General features: G+C 42.6%; 2 protein-coding genes and 1 non-coding gene across 5 annotated transcripts in view; 1 reads left to right on the forward strand and 2 right to left on the reverse strand.

Annotated features, from left to right (window-relative positions):
• Positions 1-145: 145 nt before the first annotated feature.
• Tm4sf19 (transmembrane 4 L six family member 19) lies at positions 146-9,082 on the reverse strand. 2 transcript variants are annotated; one of them, XM_057765272.1, is made up of 6 exons: positions 8,896-9,082; positions 5,498-5,699; positions 4,914-4,979; positions 1,841-2,010; positions 1,544-1,727; positions 146-424 (listed from the first exon to the last, which is right to left on the reverse strand). In XM_057765272.1, the coding sequence occupies exons 2-5, from the start codon at positions 5,696-5,698 to the stop codon at positions 1,544-1,546; spliced, it is 621 nt and encodes a 206-aa protein (XP_057621255.1). In that variant the 5' UTR covers position 5,699; positions 8,896-9,082; the 3' UTR covers positions 146-424. The 2 variants fall into 2 exon arrangements, with proteins under 2 accessions (XP_057621255.1, XP_057621256.1); XM_057765273.1 differs by lacking the exon at positions 4,914-4,979 and having other exon boundaries at positions 146-1,727.
• Positions 9,083-22,175: 13,093 nt separating this feature from the next.
• The window catches only part of Ubxn7 (UBX domain protein 7), a 61,077-nt gene continuing 58,315 nt past the window's right edge, over positions 22,176-24,937 (reverse strand). For both annotated transcript variants that reach the window (XM_057764144.1, XM_057764143.1), the window contains one exon: positions 22,176-23,277. In XM_057764144.1, the coding sequence (XP_057620127.1) occupies positions 23,116-23,277 (162 nt within the window). In that variant the 3' untranslated portion in view covers positions 22,176-23,115. The remainder of the gene's footprint in view (positions 23,278-24,937) is intronic.
• LOC130872302 (small nucleolar RNA SNORA3/SNORA45 family) lies at positions 23,401-23,527 on the forward strand. The gene has a single exon (XR_009056910.1). It is a non-coding gene; the product is annotated as a small nucleolar RNA SNORA3/SNORA45 family (small nucleolar RNA).

Genomic DNA, 24,937 nt, shown 5'->3' on the forward strand with positions numbered 1-24,937 from the left:
AGTACACAGACATACATACAGGCAAAACATCCATATATACAAGTAAAATAAGACAAATTTTAAATTAAAAATTACATTTATTTATTTATATATAGGAATCGGAGTTATGCATGTGCCATGGTGTGTGCGCATGCGTGTGTGTGTGTGTCTGTGTGTGTGTAGAGGTAGGACAATTTACAAGAGTCTGTTCTTTCTTTCCACCACGTGGGTTCTGGAGATCAAGCCTCAGGTCTTCGGGCTTAGCAGCAAGCATCTTTACCCATGAGCCACTTCATGGGTCCCTCCTTTGAAAGGTTTAGGAAAGGCCAGCTTACCCTAAGCCCACACCTCCTCTCTGGAGCCTCATCTTGCCTTAAACAAAGGGTTCTCCTGACTTCTGATAAAGGATGCTCTCGAGGTGTTTTATAGGTCAAAGGTTCCTTCTCTGCTGGGAGAGGGGCAATGGAATAGTTTCTCTGAGAATTGACACCTGAATGATGTTTGTCAGATCAAAGGGCTCCTCCCTCCCTTCTGGAAAAGGGTCCATTATTGTTTACAAACCAGCCCTCAGCCTGCACCTGGTGGGATGTGAGTGCAGCCTTTAGATCCTAAGGACCTTATCCTCCCTTCTCTCCCAAGAGTTTTTCTGAGGCACTGCCTGCTAAGAAAATGCCCAGGATACTCTTAATACTCTTCACTGGCCTAATAAGCATGGGGATCTGCAACTTTCTTTCATGGAGTATTTATTTCCCTCTCTCCCTCCTTTCTGTCCTTTTCCAGTATTGGAGACTGATTCCAGAATTCTGCTTATGTTGTAACAGTAAGCTACATCCTTGGCCCTATTATTTTGAGACAGGGTCTCTCTAAATTGCCCAGGACTGCCCATCCTCCTGCCTCATCTTCCTGAGTCTTTTTTTGTTTGTTTGAAACAGGATCTCAAAATGTAGCCCAGGCTGGTCTAGAAGTGATGATCCTCCTGACTCCAGCTTGGAGACCACAGGTGTGCACCACCATGCCCAGCCTCTTGCCCGTCTTGTAAGGATGTCAATCCTACTGGATCAGGCCCTCACATTTATGACCACAGGTATCCTTGATTACAGGTAAGGACGGCCCTGTCTCTAATACAGTCACATTGGTGCTAAGGGTTCCTGTCTATGCTTTGGAGGAAATGCAGTTATGTCTATTACAATAGTAAACCTGATTTTAGAATTTGGGGGGTCACCTATCTGTGTGTTTGAGATTGGAGGGCTCCCTTTGGGAGTCTCGGCTTCTCTGTCCTACCATGTGACCAACTTTCATGGGGTTGTCAAGAGGCTGAAATGAAATTATTTTACGGGTTAAAAATTCCTCCCTATACACCAGCAATGACTTCATTGCTCTTTCTATCACAGTGTCATCTTCAAAGTATGCAGGTGACGTTCATTTTATCCTACCATTCCCCCATGTGCAGGAAGATGCTGGCAGCTTACAGGAGGGCCTAATGGGGATTCCCACCCTGTTCTTGCAGGAAGGGTTGGAGGAAGCTTGCAGTGAGAACACCAGTTCAGGAGAGGACATCTGTTACCTAGCTCTTCTCACAGAAGCTGCAGAACAGGCCAAGGATGCTATTGACGACATGGATGGCCACCAGGAGAAGCTGGAGGAGGCTGATACACACGAGGGAGGAGAAGAAGGCCACATGCCAAACCACAGCCTTAGAGGGCTCCAGGCAGATGGAGGTCCAGAGTGAACGGTCATACAAATAATTCCTAGCCCGGAGAATAAACAAAAACAGCCAATCAAGGAACTCTAATAGAAAAACACAGGGTTGGGGCTCCCCCGGCCCAGGTCACAGGACTGTGCTTGTGAGGGTGACCATTACCTGTTGGGAAGATCTTTGAAGGGATAGCCAAATTTCCAAGCTTGTGTCTGATTGAAGGACGAGGTGTCGAACATACAAAAGGGACCGTCTTTCAAGGCTACCCCAGAAGTGACAAAGCAAACCAAGGCCCCCAGCAGAGCCAGGCTGCTTGACAACAGAGCAATGAGCATCTGTAGAGGAGACAGGAGACACGGCTTACACGGAACTGTGGTCACGGGACTGGTGAGGTGACACGGTCAAGTCTAGCTTCTCAGGTGGCAGGCATTCTCCACACTATAATGGGGGTGGGGGAGTGACAGATTCATTTAGAATGTGTCCAAGGGTGTCTGTCCCTGGGAAAAGCCAAGAAGAAACTGGCAGACACATGGGTCTCCATCTCCTCCCTGCACAGGGTCTTTGGCCCCTCCGGCAGGTTGAGACCCCCTTGCTAGTCTATTGCAGTCACTGAGCTCTGGACCAGCAAAGTGGTTTTCGCATGCCCACTTTCCTCCTCTACTGACAGCTTATCATTAAAGCCACCAAATTCCCACTCTTGATCTCTTTCAAATCAAGCAAAAAAAGAAAAAGGCGAGAAGGAAGCAGAGGAGGAGTTGGCTTGGTCAGTAGAAGACACAAATTCTGTTAGTTTATCAGAAGTCCAAAGCCGGGCGATGGTGGCGCACGCCTTTAATCCCAGCACTTGGGAGGCAGAGGCAGGTGGATCTGGTCTACAGAGCTAGTTCCAGGACAGGCTCCAAAGCCACAGAGAAACCCTGTCTCGAAAAACCAAAAAAAAAAAAAAAAAAAAAAAAAAGTCCAAGGCCATGGTTCTCCTAACAGAGTGTCAACACAATTACCTGGGAATTCATAGTTGAATATGGACTCTCTTCAACCCATCCCAGATGTCCTGGGTTAGAAATCCCAGGTAAGACGAAGCAATTTGTGTTTTAACAAATGCTTTAGAAAGTCTGATGCTCACCCAAGAGTCACTCGCTTAGCCAGGCAGTGGTGGCACACACCTTTAATCCCAGCACGTGGAAGGTAGAGGCCAGCAGGCAGAGGTCAGTCTGGTCTGCGGAGTGAGTTCAAGGACAGCCCAGAGCTACACAGAGAAACCCTGTTTCAGGGCGAAGAAAAAGAGCCACTCGCTCAGGCCAAAGAGAACAGAGAGTAGTGAACAAAGCGCCTGTGTGTTTGTAGGTAATGTTTTAGCATGGAATGCAGTTGGAGGGCTTCCCAGTGTGGGAAGCAGAGCGGGTCTCGTGTGGAGTGACAGTAACAGGGCACCCATTCACACTAAATATGTATGCGCTGGGTACTTCTGTCAGCTGGACACAAACTACGACAACCCAGGAGGAGGGACCGCCAACTGAGGGTTCGCCTCCCTCAGTTTGGCCTTTAGGCATGTCTGTATGGAATTTTCTTGATTGATGACCGAGGCTGTGGGGCCCAGCCCACTGTGGATGGCGCCATCCCTGGGCAGGTGGTCTCGAGAGGTATTAGAAAGGTAGCTGACCATTAGCCTGAAAACAAGCCAATAAGCAGCACCCCTCTACAGGCTCTTCTTCAGTTCCTGCGTCCACATGCCTGCCTTGAGCTTCTGCCCTGATCTCCCCCAGTGGTGGATTGTGAGCTGGAAGGTGTGAGAGGAAATAAACCCTTTCCTTCCTAAGTTGCTTTGCTCATGGTCTTTACCACAGAACCAGAAAGCAAACTAGAACAATATATATGCATATGTCTGTATGGCATGCATAGATGTATACACACACATACATGGAATCCAGGCTGATCACAACTATGTGGCCCAGGATGACCTTGAACTCGTGATCCTCCTGTCTCCATCTTTCAAAAGTTGGTGTTAAAAGGGATGAGCCACCATAGCCAGCTTGGGGTATTTGAAAGTCTATACCAAGGCAGCGGTAATTAATAACGTACAAACTTATTCTGGGCTTGTCAGTATCTGTAGAGTAGAAGAATTAGATTATAAATTGGTGGCTGGGTTATTTCTAATGGTAAGAAAAAGGTCTCTGTGCGTGCGGGCACACGTGCGAACAGGTGTCTGAGTGTGTGTGGAGGGGTACATGTATGTGGTCTGTTTGGGTTCCTCGGTTGGTTGTTTTAGTGCTGAGAATTCACTCCAGTACCTCGTGCACACCAGGCAAATGCTCCATTCCTGAGCTCCATCCCAGACCTCTAAGAAAATGTTCAACCAGCCAAGCACCAGCAGAGTGCTTCACACCAAGACTGCCAGCACTGGGGAGATGAGGCAGGAGGATGACAAGTTCAAAGATAGCTCCAAGTTACACAGCAAAAACCTGTCTCAAGAAAGCCCAGACAGGGGTTGGAGAAAGGTGTCTCGTGGTGGAGAGCACTGCCTGTTCTTCAGAGGACCCGGGTTTTGTTCACAACACCCGCCTGACTGCTCAAGACCCAGTGTAACTCCGTTCCAGGGGGTCTGGCACCCTCTTCTGGCCTCCACAGACACCAGCCACATATGTGGCACACAAACATACAAGCAGTCAAAACACCATACACACACGAAGTCAAATAATACAAATAAAAATAAAAGAAAACCCAAAATAACTAAGTAAGTACATAAAAAAATAGCCAGGAAAGTTTCTATCAATGATATATGTTTATAGTATACTTAAATTCTATTCATATCATTTTAGTATGAAAGAATAAGCAGCTTATCACATTGGTGTAGATATCTGTGGTTCATTAGCCACTTCCTTCTTTGTCTTGACCACCTCTTCTTCTTTCTTACTTTTTTTTTTTTTTTTTTTTTGGTTTTTCAAGAGAAGGTTTCTCTGTGTAGATTTGGAGCCTGTCCTGGAACTCGCTCTGTAGACCAGGCTGGCCTCAAACTCATACAGAGATCTGCGATTAAAGGTGTGCGCCCCCACCTCGAAGTGACCACCTCCCTTCTTACAGATGAATCTGGAAAAATTAAGTCACTTGCCAAGAGGTTGGAGTTGTTAAAGGACATAGCTAGGCGCTGACTTCAAGCCTGAAACCTGAGCCAAAGCTGAGCCCTCTTCCTCTAGAGCAAAGAACGAGAGAGCGGTGTTAAAGGGTGGGGCTCGGTGCTTACGTGCCGACAGGGTGCACTGTCGCTGAAGTAGCCCGTCAGGGAGATGAGAGTTGCTGCCAGGAGTACCTGGAAAGCAGAGGAGTGTGTTAGGAGGAGACTACGTGGGCCTGGAGAGATGGCTCAGTGGTTAAGAGCACTGGCTGCTCTGTCGGATGTCGGACATCGAACGGCTCAGGTTTGGTTCCCAGCACACACGGAAGCTTACAACCTGTTACTCCAGTTTCAGAGAATGGAACTTCTGGCCTCTGAAGGTTCTGGCACCCACATGGTCCACATGCTTACATATGTACAGTCAAAACACCCATACTCATAAAATAAATGAATCTGAAAGAAGAGACCAGGGGATTTTCATTTCTAGCTGCCACACACAGCTGTTGAAATGAACTTAGGGCCCAGGTTGAATTTAGCTTGTTTCGACTCTGTTGATGCTGACATCCATCTAGCCTTCATGCTTCTGAGCTAAAAACCAACAACCCACGATAAGTCCCCCTATTCCTTGGTCTGTTCATGGACCCAATACCAATTTGTTGGAACACCCCGACCACCACCACCTTCCAGTTCCATCCCTGAAACCCTTCACCTACCATGAATCCTCCTCCCCAGAGCCCAGCGCCCAGCATGGCATGCTTGCCAATGAGGCCCCTCGTCAGGTAGGTCGTATCCCAGTTAGGAAAGAGGAGTGCGATGTTGGCCCCAGCAGCAAACAGCGATGCAGTTCCGAGGCTCAGCCCAAGGAAGCGGGAGCAGGTCCGTGAGCAGGCCACCACACGGGGAAAAGACAACATCCTGGAAGGATGGGAGAGGGTCACAACAGAGCCAGGGTGCGAGTACACAACAGGGCACGGATGGAGACGGCTTCTGAGAAGAGGTCATGCTGAGGGCAGCTGAGGCATTTTCAAACACACTGCCTTGCTAAGTCTTCCATAATAATTGGAGTTACAGCCTCCATTTCCTGCCAAGCTTCAACCACACGTATTTCCACAGTCCATTTTGTGTGTGCCCTATTAGTGCCAGTGATTATTTCTCATTTTTCTTTTAAAATTTTTACATTTTCTTCAGTGAGTGTGTGTGTGCGTGTATGTCTGCACTCGCACATGCGTGCACATACGTATGTGTGTGTAGGGGCATTCGTGTGACAGACACATCACATGTGTGTAAGTCAGAGAAAAATATAACAATTTTCTTTCTTTTATGATCTACCTATTTTATGTATATGGATGTTTTGTCTGTATGTACATCTGTCTGTACACCAGAAGAGGTTGACCAATCCTCTAAGACTACAGTTATAGATGGTTTGGAGCTACTATGTGGGTGCTGGGACTTGAACCTCTGAAAGAATAGCCAGTGCTCTTAACCACTGAACCATCCTTCTAGCCAGAGGATAATTTTCTTTTTCTTTTTTTTTTTTTTTTTTTTTGTTTTCTGTTTTTCAAAACAAGGTTTCTCTGTGTAGCTCTGACTATCCTGGAACACCCTGTAGACCAGACTAACTGCATAATCACAGAGATCCGCCTGCCTCTGCCTCCCTAGTGTTGGGATTAAAGGTTTGCACCACTACCGCCCAGCCCAGAGGACAACTTTCAAGAGTCTGTTCTCTCCTTCCATCATGTGGTCCCAGGGATTGGACTCAACTTGTAAGGCTTGTTGGCAAGCACCTTTACCTACTTACTAGGTTATCTCAATAGACTTTCTATCCAATAAAGCTTTTAAAGGGTCCATCAAGATGCCCATTCTCCGTGCTTAAAGTCAGCGGTATTCTTTGATGATGTTGTTTGTTTTTTTGAGTTGGAGTCTCACTGTGTACCCTTGGCTGTTCTGGAACTCAGTATATAGACCAAATTCTCAAACTCTGAGAGATATATCTGCTTCTACTTCCCAAATGCTATGATCAAAGAAAGGCATGTATCCCCACACCTGACTGTCAGTGGTGTTCTTATCACTTGTCCAGTGTAATAAGAAAAAAAAGCCATAAGCAGGAAGTAACATTATTCAAAGATAATCTGGCTATAAAAGCAATCTATTGAAAATTACTTGAACTAATTTTAGGTTAATAATAGGTGAGTTTAGCAAGGACATAGAAAAAAATATTTATACACATCAGAGCTCCATGGTGTGGAGAAAGTTATCCAGTTGCTCATACAGCAAGCAGTTATCTCATCGATTGGTTTATACATTGCTGGGATATTTCAGGGTGAATCCCATTATGGAAGGGAGAAGAGCCATGGCTTCACAGAGTTCTACAGAATTGACAGTGACCAGCACTCGGGAGGCAGAGGCAGGCAGATCTCTGTGAGTTCAAGACCAGCCTGGTCTACAGAGTGAGTTCCAGGACAGGCTCCAAAGCCAAAAAAAAAAAAAGAATTGACAGTGACTATTCAAAAGACAGATGTTCCTTAAGCACTGAAATTCGGGCTCCTTACTACCCCGTAAGCTTGTGTAGTGATCTGTCAGCTGTACCTTTACTGTATGATGGTTGTGGCTCACAGCAGAATACCAGGGACCCAAAGGGGAGGAAGTGGTGAGGAGCTAGGAAAGACGATGGAGGCCTCCTTTTGAAGCCTACCTCCTTGCACCAGATTCAGCCTCCCAGTTCCTGTCAGGATGTGACCGGTGTCCAGAGGCAAGGTCCTCTAGAAAACACTCCTTCCTGCCAGGCGGTGGTGGTGCATGCCTTTAATCCCAGCACTCGGGAGGCAGAGGCAGGCAGATCTCTGTGAGTTTGAGGCCAGCCTGGTCTACAAGAGCTAGTTCCAGGACAGGCTCCAAAACCACAGAGAAACCCTGTCTCGAAAAACCAAAAAAAAAAAAAGAAAAAAATTTAGACAAATTAGAGGAAAAAACTACAAACCTGAGTGTGGTCTTTTGGGTGAGTGGAATTCAGAGAACCCCTCTAACTGAACACAGTGGCTCCCAGTATCTCAGTGAGTGCCAAGCCATATTCAGCACATAAGATGTGAGAGTGAAGAAGACGTGTGACTACATGTACAGTTCAGGACAGCAAATGCAGCCTCTGCATAGTATGCAGAAGCACATATGCATGCTATGTACGCATGATCGCTCAGTTAAATTGTTCTGAGGAAGCTTAAGTCTTAATCTAAAATAGAAATCTAGACATATTTTGGGGGTGCACATATGTAGAAGCAATGGACAGAAATGTTTCTGGGCATGCTCAGCTTGCAACATAAGAGTTTAAGTGAAAACAGTCCCTGAAGGAGAATTAACCCAAGAGTCTGCCCCTGAGGGTGCCAGCCTTGCTTAGTCACTAATAGCCCTCGGCTGGCCTGCACCTCGGACTCTGCAGCAAGAGCAGGGAGGTCCTACTCTACCCAAAGAGAAAGGGGGCTGAGCCGTGGTTTGACTTTCACTTCCTCTCCATGACCTTTCCCTTAGAAATCACAACATTCTGAGAAATCCTTCCAAATACTCGAGTCAGAAGATTAGTAAAGAGGTGGGCTCGGTTCCATGTGAGTAGAGACAGGCAGGATCAGGTCAAATTTGAGTTTGTTTCTTTTGACAGGGTCTCTTGTAGCCCAGGTTGGCTTAGTCACGATTGACTTCCTGCCTCCACCTCCCAAGGGTTGGGGTCTCAGGGATGCACGTTCATACCCCATAGGTCAAATCTCAAAATTAGGCTTTAGAGGAGGCCTGTGTTCAAACCTGAGGTGAAGGCTGGATGAGCCAATCAAACATCAGCCACCATCTGGGAACAGGGACCATTGTCTCGGAGCCAGAGTACACATTCTGTCTGTATCTGTTTCTTCACCTTTCCCTTCCCATCAACCAAGCCCAGTCTTTGCCTGGTACTGTGCTAAAGCCTAGGGAGACAAACGTGGAAAACACAGTCCCTTTCCTGAGGACTATAAAGCTAGGCAGAACAGGCAAAAAGCAAGGAGAAGGACATGGTCTGTATTGCAAGATTGGTGCTCTTCGCTGCTGCGCCCTGCTGGACACCATTTCATCGGACCCTTTCATCTCGACTTACCTGTGTCTGAAGACAAAAGTCAGAATGCGAGAACAAGAAAGTGGAGGGCGCTCTGTTCAAAATGGGCCTTGTCTCCTGCAGTCCCAGCCAGGACTCCTAGAAGGCCAGGCTTGCAGGGTCAGGAAGGGTCTGTATATATAGAGAGAGGTCACCTGGGCATTCGTGCGTGAGTGGGGAGTGTGCCCACAGCTGCCCACAGGCTGCCGCTAAAGGATCATTTTGTCACATAGGCGAGCCCTATGCTCATGACCCACTCCCTGCTCATTTTCATGTGATCCCAAGGAAGGAAGCGAGGGGCGTGATCTCATGAGCGCAATGGTTTTAAAGCGTCACTGGACGCAGCTGGGAGAACTACCTCAGCCTCCACCACCACCAGTACCCCTCCCCCACACCCACTGCACTGTCCTGCTGTATCATCCTTGCTTGTAGAATCTGGACTCCGTGGGCGCAGCAATGAGCACAACCTACCCTTTTTCCTTCTCACCCCACTTGCTTGGCCTCACAGGGCCATTCTTCCTTTCCTGTTCAAGCATCAGGCACCACCCTTAGTATCACAGTCACAACAAATGTGGTCTGCTGTACTGCTAGGGGAGCTGCAGACCTGTCCTAGATAAGGTCCTAGTCAAGCCCCCTCCCCTGCCAAACGGGGACGCTCCCCGTGATCCTAAGAGAGAAGTGGAAACAGGAGCCCTGTCTCAAAAGCAAAAATAAAGCAGAGTTTAAAATAACTTCGTGCCATATTAACGGCAAAGATGACAACTAATATCCAAGAATTATTGTGTCTTTTTCCTAGAAACTATCCAAGTAAAATATTTCCCCTTAATTTTCTTTCTCATACTTAGCAGAGATAATTACAGGAGGCAGAATGCACTATATTTGGCTCTTGGTCATAGTGACCAGCTTAAGAATTTTTAGAAAATAGATATAAATTCACAAATTCAGGAAGGGGAGGGACATAGAAATCTCCTTTATAATTATTATTATGTAATGTGTATGGGAGTTTTGTTTGCATGCACATCTGTGTGTGCCCGGTACCTGTGGAAGCTAGAGGACATGGGATCCCCTGACACTGGAGTTTTAGATGGTCGTGAGCTACCATGTAGACACCATCAATCAAACCCAGGCCCTCTGGAAGATAGGCCAGTGCTCTTAACTGTTTGAACCACCTCCCCAAGCCCAACCACAGACATTTTAATCACTCAATGGCCTTGTGCAAGTTTCCTGGGAACTTTAATTCATGCAACTGGTCCAGAACAGTGGTTTTCAACTGGGGGGTCACACACGACCCCTTTGGGCTCACACACAACCTTTTCACAAAGATTGCATGAAAAAATGCAGATATTTACATTATGATTCATAGCATACAGTTATGAGGTAGCAACAGAAATAATTTTAATGGTTGGGGGTCACCACAACACGAGGTATTAAAGGGTTGCAGCATTAGGAAGGTTCAGAACCACTGTTCTACAGGGTGAAGGCTGTATCTTACTTGACCTGAATACACTAAACCCAGCATGTTAGAAGTTCAAGATTCATTTTACTAATGAATGTGCCAAATAAAGTAACACACAGTCTCTGGTCAGACCTTACTTCTGTAGATGATACAAAATGACTAAGAAAAACCCCTATGTGTATGGATCTGAGTATGTGCATCACAGGCATGCAGTACCTGAGGAAGCCAGAAGAGGGGGGGCCAAATCCCTCTGGAACTGGGGTTACAGGTGGTTGTGAGCTGCCTGTTATGGATGCTGGGAACCAAACCCTGGAGAAGAACAGAGAGTGCTCTTGACTGTTGAGCCTTCTCTCCAGCCCTAGTTTAAGTTTTTTATTATTGTATTTATTTATTTAGTTTTGTTTTGAGACAGAGTCTCATTGGATAGCTCTGGCTATCCTAGAGCTTATCTTGTAGTCTAGGCTGGCCTCAAACTCACATAGATCTTCCTGCTTCTGCTACCCTAGTGCTGGAATATAGGTGTGTGCCACCACCCCGTGGGGGTCTCTAAAAACACCAGGGTCAGCAGAGTAATGATTCATGAGAATCTGGTGTGGTCTCCATCATACAGATAGTATAGAGAGCATCTGGTCTATTAGCCACCTCCAGTCCTGGTTGTGGGAACTTGGTCTGGTTGAACAGATAGCATAGATTACCAGGCTATTAACTACCTCCATTCCCAGGGTTTTGGATGAAAACCAGGTTATTTATCTTTCCTGTTGAGGAGACAGTTTTGCGTGTTTAACATTCTTGAGTCCCCTAGTGATAATCTGTGAGCACAAGGATCTCTATGTTCCCATCAACTTCTAAGTCTTTTAAACTGTATACCAGCTGGGCTTTTCTCTTCGTTGCCCTGGTACTCAGTATGTTTTCCTGGTGGTTGTGAAGTCAGGCAACTTCCTGCCTTAGTCTCCTTTGTATTGGGATTAAGGTGGTCTCCATATGCATTATGTAGGTATGTTTATATATGCAAACTTGTACATGCCTGTAGACAAGTACAGCTTAGTCTCCATTTCATTATAAGGAGCAATAATTTAGAGCTTAAGCTAATTCCCCATCTTCCCAGAAATTTGAAATTCAAGAGATATCAGGTTGAGTATAACCATCCTGGCAAGAATGAGAACATTTCCCCCCCAAGACAGTGTTTCTCTGTGTAAACCAAGCTGGCCTCGAACTCACAAACATGTACCTGCTTTCACCTCCCAAGTGCTGGGATTAAAGGTGTGTGCCCACTGCCTGGCTTGTGAGTAGTAAAAAAGCATGACCTGTAGAATAAGGGAAAGGGCTATAACTAGCTTTAAGACGTGAAGAGCAGAGTCGAGTGGGGAGCTTGGAATGGCAGCTGGGGCACTGCTCCTTGGGTCAATTTGTGACAATTAAGTGATTAACCTTACAAACAACACGGTAAAGAAACTATATGCTGCAGGCTGTCAAGAGGGCTCAACATCTCTGAGGCCCACATGGTGGAAGAGAATTGGTCCCTGCAAATTGTCCTCTGACCCCCACACAAGTGCTGTGACACTTGCACACCCACAAAATAAATGCAGCTTTCAAATTTTTATAAACAAACTACATACATACTTGCAACAAACAAAGGCCAGAATTAGGTCAGTTTCCTCATCCAGCTCAGCTTTGGGAAGCAACAGAGAGCTGGTCACCATCCTTTCCACAGATGTGTGAGCCTCAGACTTTGGCTCTTAGAGGCATGGTCTAGACCTCACTTAGCCAGAGCATTTGCACATCAGATTATGAATAGGGCTGGGGTGGGAAGGTTAATGCCATAGAAGGCTTGTCAGGCTGGAAGGCCTGGGAATAAACAAGACAGACAGAAGTTCCGTTCTCAGGGTACTGAGGTGGGGTCTGAGACAGAAGGGGAAGTTAAGACAACAGGATTCTCGAAGAAAGGGAAAGAGGAAAAGACAGGCTCAGCAGGCCAGCTGTTTTCCAGTCTTCTTCAGAGTGACTAATCCTCCCCCACTGATAGCTGACAGAATAGAGCACATTCCTTTAATTGGAGGGAGGAAAAAAAGGAAGTTTCAAGAGGCTGAAAGAGACGCCACTGGTCACTTGGGTGTTTTCCTCCCTCGGTATAAAAATACTGAAAACTTGAGCCCACTCAAGCTCGGCTTCATTCCCAGCACACTGAAACTGCTTTTGGTTTCACTCTAGTGAACACCTCGCTGACCCCTTTACTCAACCCCTGCCGCACTAGATGCAGATGGACATCCTCCCCGGCATCTCTCCCTCCACTCTAGCTGTACCTCGTGGGCAGTCTCTTTGCAGGGTGATCCTTAGGCTTTGGACCTTCACTTCCCCTCCAGAGAATCTAGTTCACTCTCAGCACTGAGCTCCACCTATACTGGTGTTTCTTGGCTCTAACTCAGTTCACCTCTCCCTCTAGCTTGACTCTTGGGTCCAGTTTCCCACACTGTGTCTGTGAAGAGAGGCTAGCACACGGAGAAAGTTTGCTCTTGTCAATCATGTTTGATGCATTCAGCAAGGTGCCCACCTGTCAGAAACAGTTCATTTCGTTTTTCTCATCATCTCAGATCAAACTGCAAACTCACTACATGCCCAACCGGCTCCCTCAGAACCTCAAATTCTCTTTCCCTCTCCACATTCTTTGCATTTACTCTCCTGCTCCTGATTAGTTTGTCAGCCTTCGTTCAGGTCCCAGCATGAAAATGAGCTCAACAGGCTGCCCTCTTCCTTGAGTGGGGTAGACAGCACCTTCCCAATGCTTGTTATCCCTATATAATATCCCTCAATATTCTAGTGAAAACAAAACCTCCCACAGGTTCCTTTTCATACCTTGCCAAAATCTATGATTTCACCCATGCCTTGAGGACAGGGACTATGTCATTTTACCACATTCTTACACCGTTTGTTTTTTCTGTTCACTTTTAAAACTTATTTATTTCTATGTTTATTGGTGTTTTGCCTGCATACATGTCTGAGGATGCCATATCTCCTGGGACTGCTTTTACAGACAGTTGTGAGCTGCCATGTGGGTGCTGGGAATTGAACCTGTTGAACCTGGGCCTTCTAGTTAAGAACACTGGCTGTTCTTAATCACTGAGCCATCTCTCCAGTGACCTGTTGCTCACTTTTTGAGACAAAGTTTCATTCTGTAGCCCAGGATGGCTTTCAACTTGCAGCAATCCTTCTGAAATCTGCAGGAATGACAGATGTTTTGGAATATGGTAGTCTAGTACTTTGGACACTAAAAATCCAAACGGGGGGGGGGGAGGAGAAATATAAAATGACCCTTGGTGAGTTAGGCAAAACTACAATGTCTAATATACAACATAATCATATCTCCTCAATTTTTTGCCCATTTAGTAATTATTTTCCCTTCATTTGTTTAAATGGAGTGTTTAGGTTGTTTTTGAGGTAAGAGCTCACGTAGCCCAGGCAGGCCTCAAACTTGTGATGTAGCTAAAGATGACCTAGGACTACTGATGTCTCTACCTCCAAGTGCTAGGATTACAAGGAAACACCCACCATATCCATCTTAGCTGATTTTCATCATTATTGGTCTGAAAGAGTAAACATTTCATTGCCCAAATTTGTTAAATGTATAAATGCACTTTCAAGGCTTATAGCTAACCCACTGCTTTCAGAACACTTTAACTGAAATGTTCACTATATTGTTAAGGATGGAGAAAAACAAGCAAAACCATCTGACGAATACAAACCAATTGTCTTAGTTTTTTATTTGTTGGTTGATTTGTTTAGTTTGGTTGTTTAAGACAGAATCTCTCTATGCCCCTGTCCCCCCAGTGTTAGAACTAAAGGCGTACACCACGCCTGGCTGTTTTTTGAGAGTGTTTCAGGTAGTCCTGGCTAACCTTGAACTTGCTATATAGCCCAGGCTGGCCTTGAACACCTGATCCTTCTGCCTCAAAGTACTAAGAAACCAAGTTTCTAAAAACACATGAGAATTTAAGGACAAACTTTGAAATCTGAATTACATAAATGAAACTATCCATTACTTGGCAAAAACAATGACACCAAAAACTAATACTGAAAAGTTTTTGTTTTTATTTCCAAGATCAAATATTACAACAGGACATTTACATGTATTTATAAAAAAATGCAGCAGTTAAATTTATAGATAAGAGGTTTCCTTGAGTTTGGTCCCTCTCTCAGCACAGTGAGCTGATGTCTTCAAAAGATTTCTTCATTCAATTCCCCTCCCTCCCCCACCCTGTTGCACCACCCACCCACCCCAACTCAAGTTGCAATATTAATATAAAGCAACTGGGTACAACACATCGAATATTCACAATTTGGTACAGCCCAAACCAGGAAATCATCAACAGAGAAATCCTGACTTCAAAAAGCATTTGCCTATAGCCTATGTGTTTCCATGGATATGTCACAGCCAAGTGTCTAACATGCCCTACGTTCAGAGCAAGTGGAGCCCAGTGCGTCTCAGCCAGGAGTTACAGCTCCTGCCTCCGTGTGCCTTTTGATTTTAGGCTTCCCCTAGCACTTTACAATCACACGAATATCTTGACAAAAACTTTAGTGGATGGAGCAATTTCCCCTTTTCACTGGTCTCAAAGCCTTCATTCCAACTTGAGGAAGCATTCTAACAATAAATGATCTCCTAGTACTGTGGAATTAATGCCCAGAAACCTGAAAACTAAACACCCATAGTAGGAAGCACTGGTCAGAAACACATCACAGGAACTAGCTCTGTTCACTATTTTCTTGGATTCAGCAACAAGCTGAACTATAGATTAAATTTAGAACCTGTATAAGAATTCAAATCTCAGTAAGACCACCACTTTGTCCAGGGCAAACTGAGCACACAAACAGCCCAGGAAATATCTAAACACTGTGTTAAGAACTGCTAGAAAAACACTTGTAAAGTAAATACCCCAAATTGACTTCAATTACCTCTTGATAAGAAAGGAAGTGAGGTTTGGAAAAAGACATGAGAGACATGTTTAAAAACACAAATAGTGAAGACGTGCCAGAACTGGGCATCCCAGATGATTCTAAATGCATTGTTCAAACTGAACTCTTACAAAACATGCAAAGATCACAAATACTCTTAAAGTTTCCACAAAGCAACACTTACTAGAAAAAGGACTTTCTTAACAGTTAAGAAGAAAGGGGGGGGGGGCGCTAGATCCTTAGAATTTGTCAATAACCAACAGAAAAATTGTTTGGAAAGAAAGAATTCTCAGGAGTGAAAAACTTATGTCCAATATTCATGTCAACACTTAGAGCACCCCAAAGTCTACATATGATGTCCGTATCAAACAGCTCATCTCTCCACATCTGAGGGTGGAGGTTATCTCATAGCTGTCCTGTCTGCTTGCCAGGGGCTATGAATAGCCTTTATGAACTGGAGGTGTAGACCTACAAAATAAGGTGCAAGTCTGCCAAAGCAAGATAAACAGCTCCCATTATAGGCTTGTCATGAATGAAAAGTGGAGGTCACAGGCTACTTTCTCTAATTAGCTGGTAAAGCTGGGGGCTCTCTGGAGGCAGCACAACAACAACACACAAGTATATGATTAGCTTCATAAGCCTATTTGCATTTTGAATCACATCATTTAGTATTTGATATTTTATTGGTAAAAAATTGTGAGAAAAGCACACCATAAACTCATTTTGTTGAAAACATGGTATCCAACTGAATATAAGTATTCTGTCATTAGCTTGAAATTCATCCTGGGGACACACACTGTAACATCAGCAATCCTGACACAGGAAAGAAACCAGCACAAGAGTGAATGGTTCCTATCAGTTAAGATCCCCAACGAGCCCATGAATAAAATTAAAAAGATTCTGAGAAAGGGAAAATTTCAGGCCAGAACTTATCTCACTTAAAATAGTCCCCAATTTTTAATAATCAATAACTGACTCTTGCTATCCTAGATTAAAAACCATTCTTGGTAATGCTTGGGAATCCAACCAGGATCCTGAATACACACCAGCTTGTAACTTTCTCTCTTGGAGACAGGTGATTAGGCATTACCTATTGACCCAGTTTAGCTGAGCTCTTCTTCCCACTGGAAAACCTAAGTGACCTAATAAGGCATATAAAATCTTAGAGCAATTTAATTGCTAGCAGTCGTACCATTATACAATAAAGGTCTGCTGATAACTGCCAAAGAATTAAATGAAATGATATAACTTCCCGTACTTCTAATGTGGTTGTTCTTAGACAAATTACTATTACTGGTTCTCTAAAACAAATTTTTTATTTTTATTTACTTTGTGTGTGTGACTGTTTTGCCTAAATGTGTATTTGTGTACAACATGCATAACTAGTGGCCTCAGAGGTTAGACAAGGGCATCAGATTCCCTGGGACTGGAATTATGGATGGTTGTGGCCTACCATGTGGGTATAGGGAAATAAACCCAGGTCCTCTACAAGGGCAGTATGTACTCTTAAGTGCTGAGTCATATCTCTGGCTCTGTAATTTCTGGCTTCTTATAAAATCAAACATAAACTCACTGTATAAACTGGCAATTCCACACCTCACTATTTTCCTCCAGAGCAGTAAGACCTGTGTTCATACAGTCACTATTTGTGGTACTGTAGAGTTTTAATTATAATTCTTGAAAGACTGCATCTAGTTGGAGCTAGAAGAGCACTGTGACGTACAGATACATGCCACAGTAAAGTGCAGGTATATTCAATAAAGGATGAGGCAAGGAGAATTTTATTTTTGAGTCAAGATCTTGGAATATAACTTCACACTGACATGGAATTACCAATCCTCCTGCCTCAGCTTCTGAATCAGAAGAGTTGGATCCCCTAGAATTGGACTTACAGACAGTTGTGGGCTGCTATGTGGTTTCTGGGACTCGAAACCAGGACTTCTGCAAGAACAAGTGCTCATCTCTCCAGCCCCACAAGCAAATTTCTGTAAACTTCTTCACTATGTTTAATCAAGTAATTAGTGCATATGGAGAACCCAAGTTTATTTTGGGGTTATATGGTGTAAGGGCCATATTAAAAACAGTCAAAATTAATCAGGTTAAGCCAGGTGTATTGGCTTGTATTTATAACCCCAGAAGAGCTCAAGGCCAAACTTGAGTGTTTTAAACTAAGTACTGGTTTAGCAGTTGTATCTTTAAAAACCAAAATGTTTAAGAGAATGGTGAGGTTTAGGTAGGGCAACCAAAAATCTATAAATAAACAAAGTGCCTTGGGGGGCTTATTATAGAGTCAGCCATCCTCTTACTTGGAATGTGAATTCTCCTTAGGAAGAAAGAAGCTGGAAAAAGCATATCTGCCTCAATATATTCCCTTCTAAATTAATTCATAAAAAATGAGAAGCCAGGTGGTGGTGGCACACACCTTTAATCCCAGCACTCGGGAGGCAGAGGCAGGCAGATCTCTGTGAGTTTGAGGCCAGCCTGATCTAGAGAGTGAGTTGTGAGAAACCCTGTCTCGGGGGGGGGGGGGGAGAGGGGAGAGAGAGGAAGGAAATACAGCCAAGCGTATTAAATACTATGACTAATTTTTGGAGAAATTATGTGAAAGACAGGCATGGTGGCTAACTGTAATCCAAGGAGGACCCAGAGGTTCAAGGTCATGTTCAACTACACAGTTACTTAAGAGGCCAGCCTGATCCAGACAGCCAAGACTACTAACAGAAACTGTGTCCTGAGTGAGGGGGAGGTTAGCCTGAACTACATAAATGTTTGAAAACAAAACAAAGTAAGACAAATAACCTAGGCATCCAAGTTCTTTAATGGAGAAAACTAACCAAGGCTACTATAATAATCTCTACTCTTAAAAATAAACAAACCAAATACCTCTTAATTCTAAGCTGTCTCATTACTGGGACTAACACAAAGGCGAGTCTAAAATACAAATAATCATCACTGAAATACTAAATCTTTGTATTACAGGAGAAATCAATATATTAGAATGGTACTCTTTGGTTATTTTGAGGTCTAAAGAACATTCCCACCCCATTCTAAAATGTGAACTAGGGATTCTGAGTTTCACAGTAAACAACTGAAGTATCAAGTAAGGCAAACCAATAATGTTGAATATTCGTTCACTGCCCAACAGCCTTTAGGTATCTGCTCAAGGACAGTGGTTACTCAGGTGGTAGAGACTGAAAGCAGCAGCCTACTCATTAAGACTTAAGCTGCTGGAAAAGTGTGAGCCCGAGAGGCTGATTCTTCCTATCCTCATTACTTTTCAAGTTTTAGTTTTACACAAGGCATTACTCATAAATTTGTACTCCATAATTTACTATTAAGGAAGTAAACAAATGATCTCTAAACGGCAGGACACTACAAAGATCCCCTCTACAGGACAAGAACTATTTTAAACATCAGCTTAATGGAAATCTTGAAAAGGTCACATCTGCCCAAACCAAGTGTGAATTTCCCAACTTATACAACTGCTGAGCCAGTCTAGCTTAAAGCACACAAATTCAGTTCCAGTGCTGGGGACACCTGCTTCACATACACATCTCAGTCATTCTTAAAACTCAGTAGGCTTACAGCATTAAGCCTTTAAAAAAATAACTGGCTGTTTAAAGATCACTAGATCTGTATACTGTACTCTGCTCTGTGATTTCATCACAGTGAGGTCTATAAGAGATTGGGTAAAAGATACTTGGACACAGGAAAAAATGAAAGGAACTGATTAACAAGTACACTTTTAACACTTTAATTAGTCTGAGAATGATATAAAATAAAGGGAGAGACCAGATGCATAATACTTTGGGAATATTTTTATCTGTAAGGGTTATGATTCCAGGCACAGTTCCTCCATGAGGTTAATTCTACTAGTAGTTAACCCTATCCTTCTCCACTCATGTCAAAACTTAACATCATCTAAAGTCCTCTGACTCGAAAAGACAGAACTAACCTAGTCCGATTCTGTTTTTCTTTTTTCTCGATTCTCTGTTTTTCAAACAAGAAATTCTAGAGCCAGAGAAGAAGTAGCTTGCCAAGATAACAAGAAGCAAAGTTGTTACCCAAGTGTACTAAGCCCACCAAGATCAAACACCATGAATTGTACCCAAAGAGAGAAATCCTGTCTTCATTTTTCAGGAGCCCTCTGGTATTCTTCTCTAGTGTTCAAGTGAGATTCCTGCTAATTAAAGAATTGCTAGTACTGGAGTTTAAAATTCTTTATTACTTGGAAAAAGGTCTTTACTTACGAATCTAGTATTTTAAAGAGGCAGAGTCAAGAATGAGCCACAGCACCTGGGATTACACCCCCAATTAAACCTACACTATCCTTCCCTCCTGAGTTCCTATTATCACAGTTCAACTCTGAAAGGGATAACACTCACCTTCCTGCTGTTATCCATGTATACAGATGATTCCTTAATTGGATGAAACAGTTCAAAGAGATCTTAGCTTTGAAAATATTTCCGATGTTTGACTACAGACTCAATAGGGTGCTAATACAGTAGATTTGTATGCAGGACAAAACAAAAAGATATAAAAACAAAGTTTGTTCAATAACCTATCATGAATAATCTATCAGAAAAGATAATTGTATCTTCTTTTTTTTTAATAAAAAAATCTTTCTATGGTTTCCATCTATTCTTGGCAAATAATGCTGCAGTTATTTTCCTTACTGAAGTATTTTCAAAAAAACAATGGATAACTGTCTGTTAAAAATGGCATAATTAAGATTTTATAGGGATAGTACAAATCCCACAATCTTGACCCCAACTATCCCTTCCAGCTTTAAGGAAACAAAAACCTTTAGCTGACAAAGCCAAAAAATAAGATGACCTTATTATTATAATATATTATAATAAAGGGACTCCAACTGACGTAGGATAACATACCACACAAGGGTAAAAGAACAGACTCTGGGCTCTAATTTTAATTTGGCCCTTACCAGTAACGACATATTGAACAAGCTGTATGAATTCCAGTTTTCTTCCTCATTTATAAATGAGTAGAATATACCGTGTAGGGATTGTATGAAGACTGAAGGAGGAAACACACACGTCATACACAGCACACGCTAGCTACTCACAACTAGTCCTGCTCTGCCCTCAGCCGGTACACTGTGCTCAAGTTCACACAGCATTTCTCTCACAAGTTTTCATTTCCTTTCTTTATATATCACTCTCAAGTTTATCTTGTCCCTTTCCTCCTTACTTTAAAAACTTCTGAGCTATGTCTACTACCTATAGGGAATCACCATGTTTAACTAACACAGACTTCATTTGACTGTCCAGTAAAAGCTCCCCCTTGGAAGAAAAATAACATGCAGAAGAACAAAGACAAACTTCTTACATAGATTAAATACTTGAGCAAGGCAATATTACCATTTATTTTTTTCATGTATATCTATAACTCTTCCTCCCATGGGCCAATCCTGGTCAAAATGAGTAAAATCCCCCACAGCTCATCATCCTGACTAAGCTTGATATATGTGTAGTGCCTTGTCTCGTAACACACATATATACTCAGTCATCTTAATTTCTTATAAATGGATTTGCCAATGCTGAGTATATTAAAAAAAAAAAAAAAAAAAACAAAAAACAAAAAAAAAAACTGCGTACACTCTCTCACTCTGAACATCCTGCCTGAGGTTCTCAAGACAGGCTACTCTATAGAGAACCACATAGACGGACAAGAGGACGAAGCAGAGCCCCCGAAGGGACACCTCTTTGTCTGGTTTGGGCTTTAGCTGGGCTTGTGCTAGGAGTGGAGACGGTGCCAGCATAGCAAAGCTGAGAATGCTCACTTTTACCCTGGGGCTCCCGGAGGCTTAGGCTGCTTACCTTGAATATTAGTTTTGTACATTTGAGAGTATACAGCTCCATCCATTCCTCAGTCAGTTTTTATTCAAGTTCAAAGCTACAACTGAAGAATTAACATGCTTGCTCAATAAATCCAAACTGTTGGTTAAGCCTCAAGCGCTATAAAAACACCAAAGTGGTATTATTCAGTCACCAATCTAGAGAGAGAACTTTGACTCAAAGTATAAATGAAATTGTAATTATATAAATATATTTATAAATATTTATACAATTATATACTTATACATAAGCACTTACACAGACTTAGAAAAAAATGTAAGAACATTAATTCAAAAGGACTCACTGAAAAATAACAAAATTTCCCATGATTTCCTTGAGGAGATACATAACCCATTCTTTAGGGAGGTCCTTCAAAATCCAACCATTAACAACCATATTCTACCATCGCACACTAGAAACATACCACATCCTTTAGCTTATCTTTTTAATCCCTAGTTACCAAGAGAGCAACCTGCACGGACACAGGAACTCAAAGGTCTCTGAGCAATCACAATTTATGTCCCTCAAGTACAAGAATCAATCGAAATCTCCGATTGACAAGACAGGTCAATCCTATAGAAATGGTTTTATAAGCAGTTTCAAGTTTTATTTTCCCACCAATCACTACTGTTCTGCTGGAGCACTCTATCTAAAAGCTCAAGGAAAAACTGAGCACAGAGTAAAGCTGATGATAATATAGTGCTTTATAAACTCAGGTGGCCTCTTCTAAATAATACTGAAAAAAAAGCTTTCACCAAATACAACTTGAATGTTGACTTGTTGGCAGAAAAAGACTCACATCTGACGGTTACTGGTAATGTCCTTCTTACTATTATCTCATGAACTGGGTTTTAAGGTCTTCCTATCAGAGACTTTCAGTTTTAAAAATTTTATAGAATAAAAGAGCATGAGGAATTTAGTTACCAGAGCACTTTAGAGTATTTCCAATTGGGGGTAAACAAAATCACTATTTCTAACCAAAAGAACATCACTAGCAACTCTCAGCTGCAGGTTCCCCCGCCCTGCCCACCCCCCCAGCCCCGGGACATACCTAAGTATGCCTTAAGCACATAGGACACTCAATAACCATAGTGTTTACAATTATAAGCCATTGTACTACATGATTATTGAACACCTGCCTTCCTATAGAACACTACAGACTCAGACAATGAAAACAAAGGAACTAATTGGCTGTGCAGGCAAAAACAGCAAGCACCTTCCTACCTAGCCCAGACACAAGATGCTCACTAAAGGTTCATCCCCGGACTGGAAAGAAGAATATAACTAATAGAGCAATAATAAAGAAAACTGTCTCAGGCTAGGACACTGAAAGTCACCCTGGCTACACCATACAATAAGCACTCATTCTGCCAATAACACACATCATGGAAATAACTCTTGTAACTGGAAGATGGGAATCTTGGAGGGAAATTTTAAATATGATGAGCAATAGTATAAGAGGATCTTCTCCCACATAAACAAAAGCCTGGATATTTCATTAAGAAATCTTCTTATATGAAGAACAAAATGCATGTTAAGAGAATTTCTTTTACCTACCAAAAATGGGGTTGTTTTTAAATTCTAATTCTAGCCATTCTTTGTCATAGGAGTCTATGGTTAACATCACTAGATACCAAAAAGGTGCCACAAAAGAGACCAATTACAACACACATTTCTGCTGCCAGTACTGGGAGAGATCTTATCCTTATCTTTACACTTTCATTTGGTCACATGTGATAAGAAAGAAAGTGAGAAAAAGAAGAAAATCATAGAGGAAGAGAGGAGAAAGAGAAGCAGGAGAGACACTAATTGCAGGTGACAGAAAGAAATAAAGGAAAGGCAGGTGACTTGCTTGTCCAGCTTTGGCTCTATAGTCCTATGAGCCAAAATGCATACTTAGTGACATGGTATCTCACAGGAAAAGGGAAGAAGGGGTAAACTGAGAGAGGTCAGGTCATGGTGTTAATTTCTTTCCTGTACAAAGACAGTCTCTTGAGGACAGAGGCCTGCCTCTTGTAAGGTAATGTCATAGTCCAGATGAGAGAGCTTCCTCCGAGGGAAATTGGTAAGAAGTTCAAAACGTTCATTTGGATATCCTTTAGATTGGACGTGTTTCACCAAAGCCTAGGAAAAACAAGAGTTTAAAAAAAAACAAAACTGTTAGCTGGAAATAACACCATGCTGACTAATTTATAAGAATACTCTATTTTTATCACATTAGGTGAAAGTAAGTTATTCAGATAAACAAAGTTTATTTATAGAAGGCCAACAATGCTTTGTCCTGTGTGCTAGAGCTCTCGAAGAGAATCTGCTGGTCTTAATTCACGGGTAGGGGTCTTGGGTGTCCCTGTTAGTGACAAGATCAGAAACATGTCTTACCTGAGGCCACACATGGCAAGGCATGCTAATCCAGCATTATAAAAATGTATTGGTGGATCTCTATGAGGTCATATTGATCTACATTTGAGTTCCAGACCAGTCAAGGTTACACAGTGAGACTGTCTCAAAAAGAGGAACAAATCCTAGCTGATTTGGAGGCGTTGAGTGTCTGTTATAGTGTATTAAGGATATTTTTTCTCAGATGGGTGGGGTGGCATACACCTTTAATCCCAGCACTTGAGAGGGAAAGGCAGGCAGAACTCTGTGAGTTCAAGGACAGTCTGGTCTACAAGTTGTAGGACAGTTAGAGCTACACAGAGAAAGCTTGTCTCAGAAGAAGAAAAAAAAAGAGTATTTTTTTCTCTTCATTTAGGGCTACTACAAAGTTCTAGGGAAGGAAAAGCTCCCTAAGTAGCTTGTCATCGTAAACACCAAATTTTTCAGCAGAAGAGCTGAAGATAAAGGGTATTGGAGGTGCCTGTGTTCTGGTGGCTTGAAGCCACCCAGGGAGGCTAATTAAATACTAACATTTTCCAAGTTGGGGGGAAAAAAGTTCAATAAAACTCTTTGGATAAGTAAGATAAATCCATATCCAGTAACTTATGAATATAACTATGTGATATAAAAAGAGTCATTGCTAACTTCTCAGTAAGTAAACCCAGTCAATATTTATAATAAAACACTATACATATAAATTTTTATACATACATATACACATTTTATATATGCTAGAACTACCTATTTTAACCTTTGGGACCATCAGTAACTAACAGTTACAAAAATACATACACACATCTAAAGTATGTATGTATGTCCCCAAGTAAGTACGTAAGTATGTTTGAATATTCCCAAGACAGGGTTTCTCTGTGTATCCCTGACCATCCTGGAAGTCACTCTGTAGACAAGGCTGGCCTCAAACTAAAAGATCCACCTGCCTCTGCCTCCTGAGTGTTGGGTTTAAAGGTGTGCACCACCATACCCATCGAAAATGTTTATTTTTTTTTTAAATATAAGTTCTAAAAGTTTTTTGAAGTTACCTGATGAGAAACCCTGTGGTAACTATAATATTTATTATTACTAAGATGGTTATTGCCTCTCAGGCATATATATACACTGCCTGACTATCCTGGATAAAGGGAATGGTTCATATCACAGGTGATGGAGTGGGATGGTAGGTTTCATTGTGCTATTCAGAATAAAATGTAATTTAAAACTTACGAATTGATTCTTGAATTTTTCATTTAATATGTCTATACCACAGTTTTCTGAAAGAACTAGGAGACTCTCCTCTCACCTCTGTCCCATTTAGATAGTAATAGCATTCTGGCATGGGCCAGCAACTACCATTTGTCATTGTTCAACTTTCTGGTTTCAATTCCAATGTCCCCAAAGGCACATGTTCTGA

This window comes from Chionomys nivalis, chromosome 3 (assembly GCF_950005125.1).
Source record: "Chionomys nivalis chromosome 3, mChiNiv1.1, whole genome shotgun sequence".
NCBI lineage: Eukaryota > Metazoa > Chordata > Mammalia > Rodentia > Cricetidae > Chionomys > Chionomys nivalis.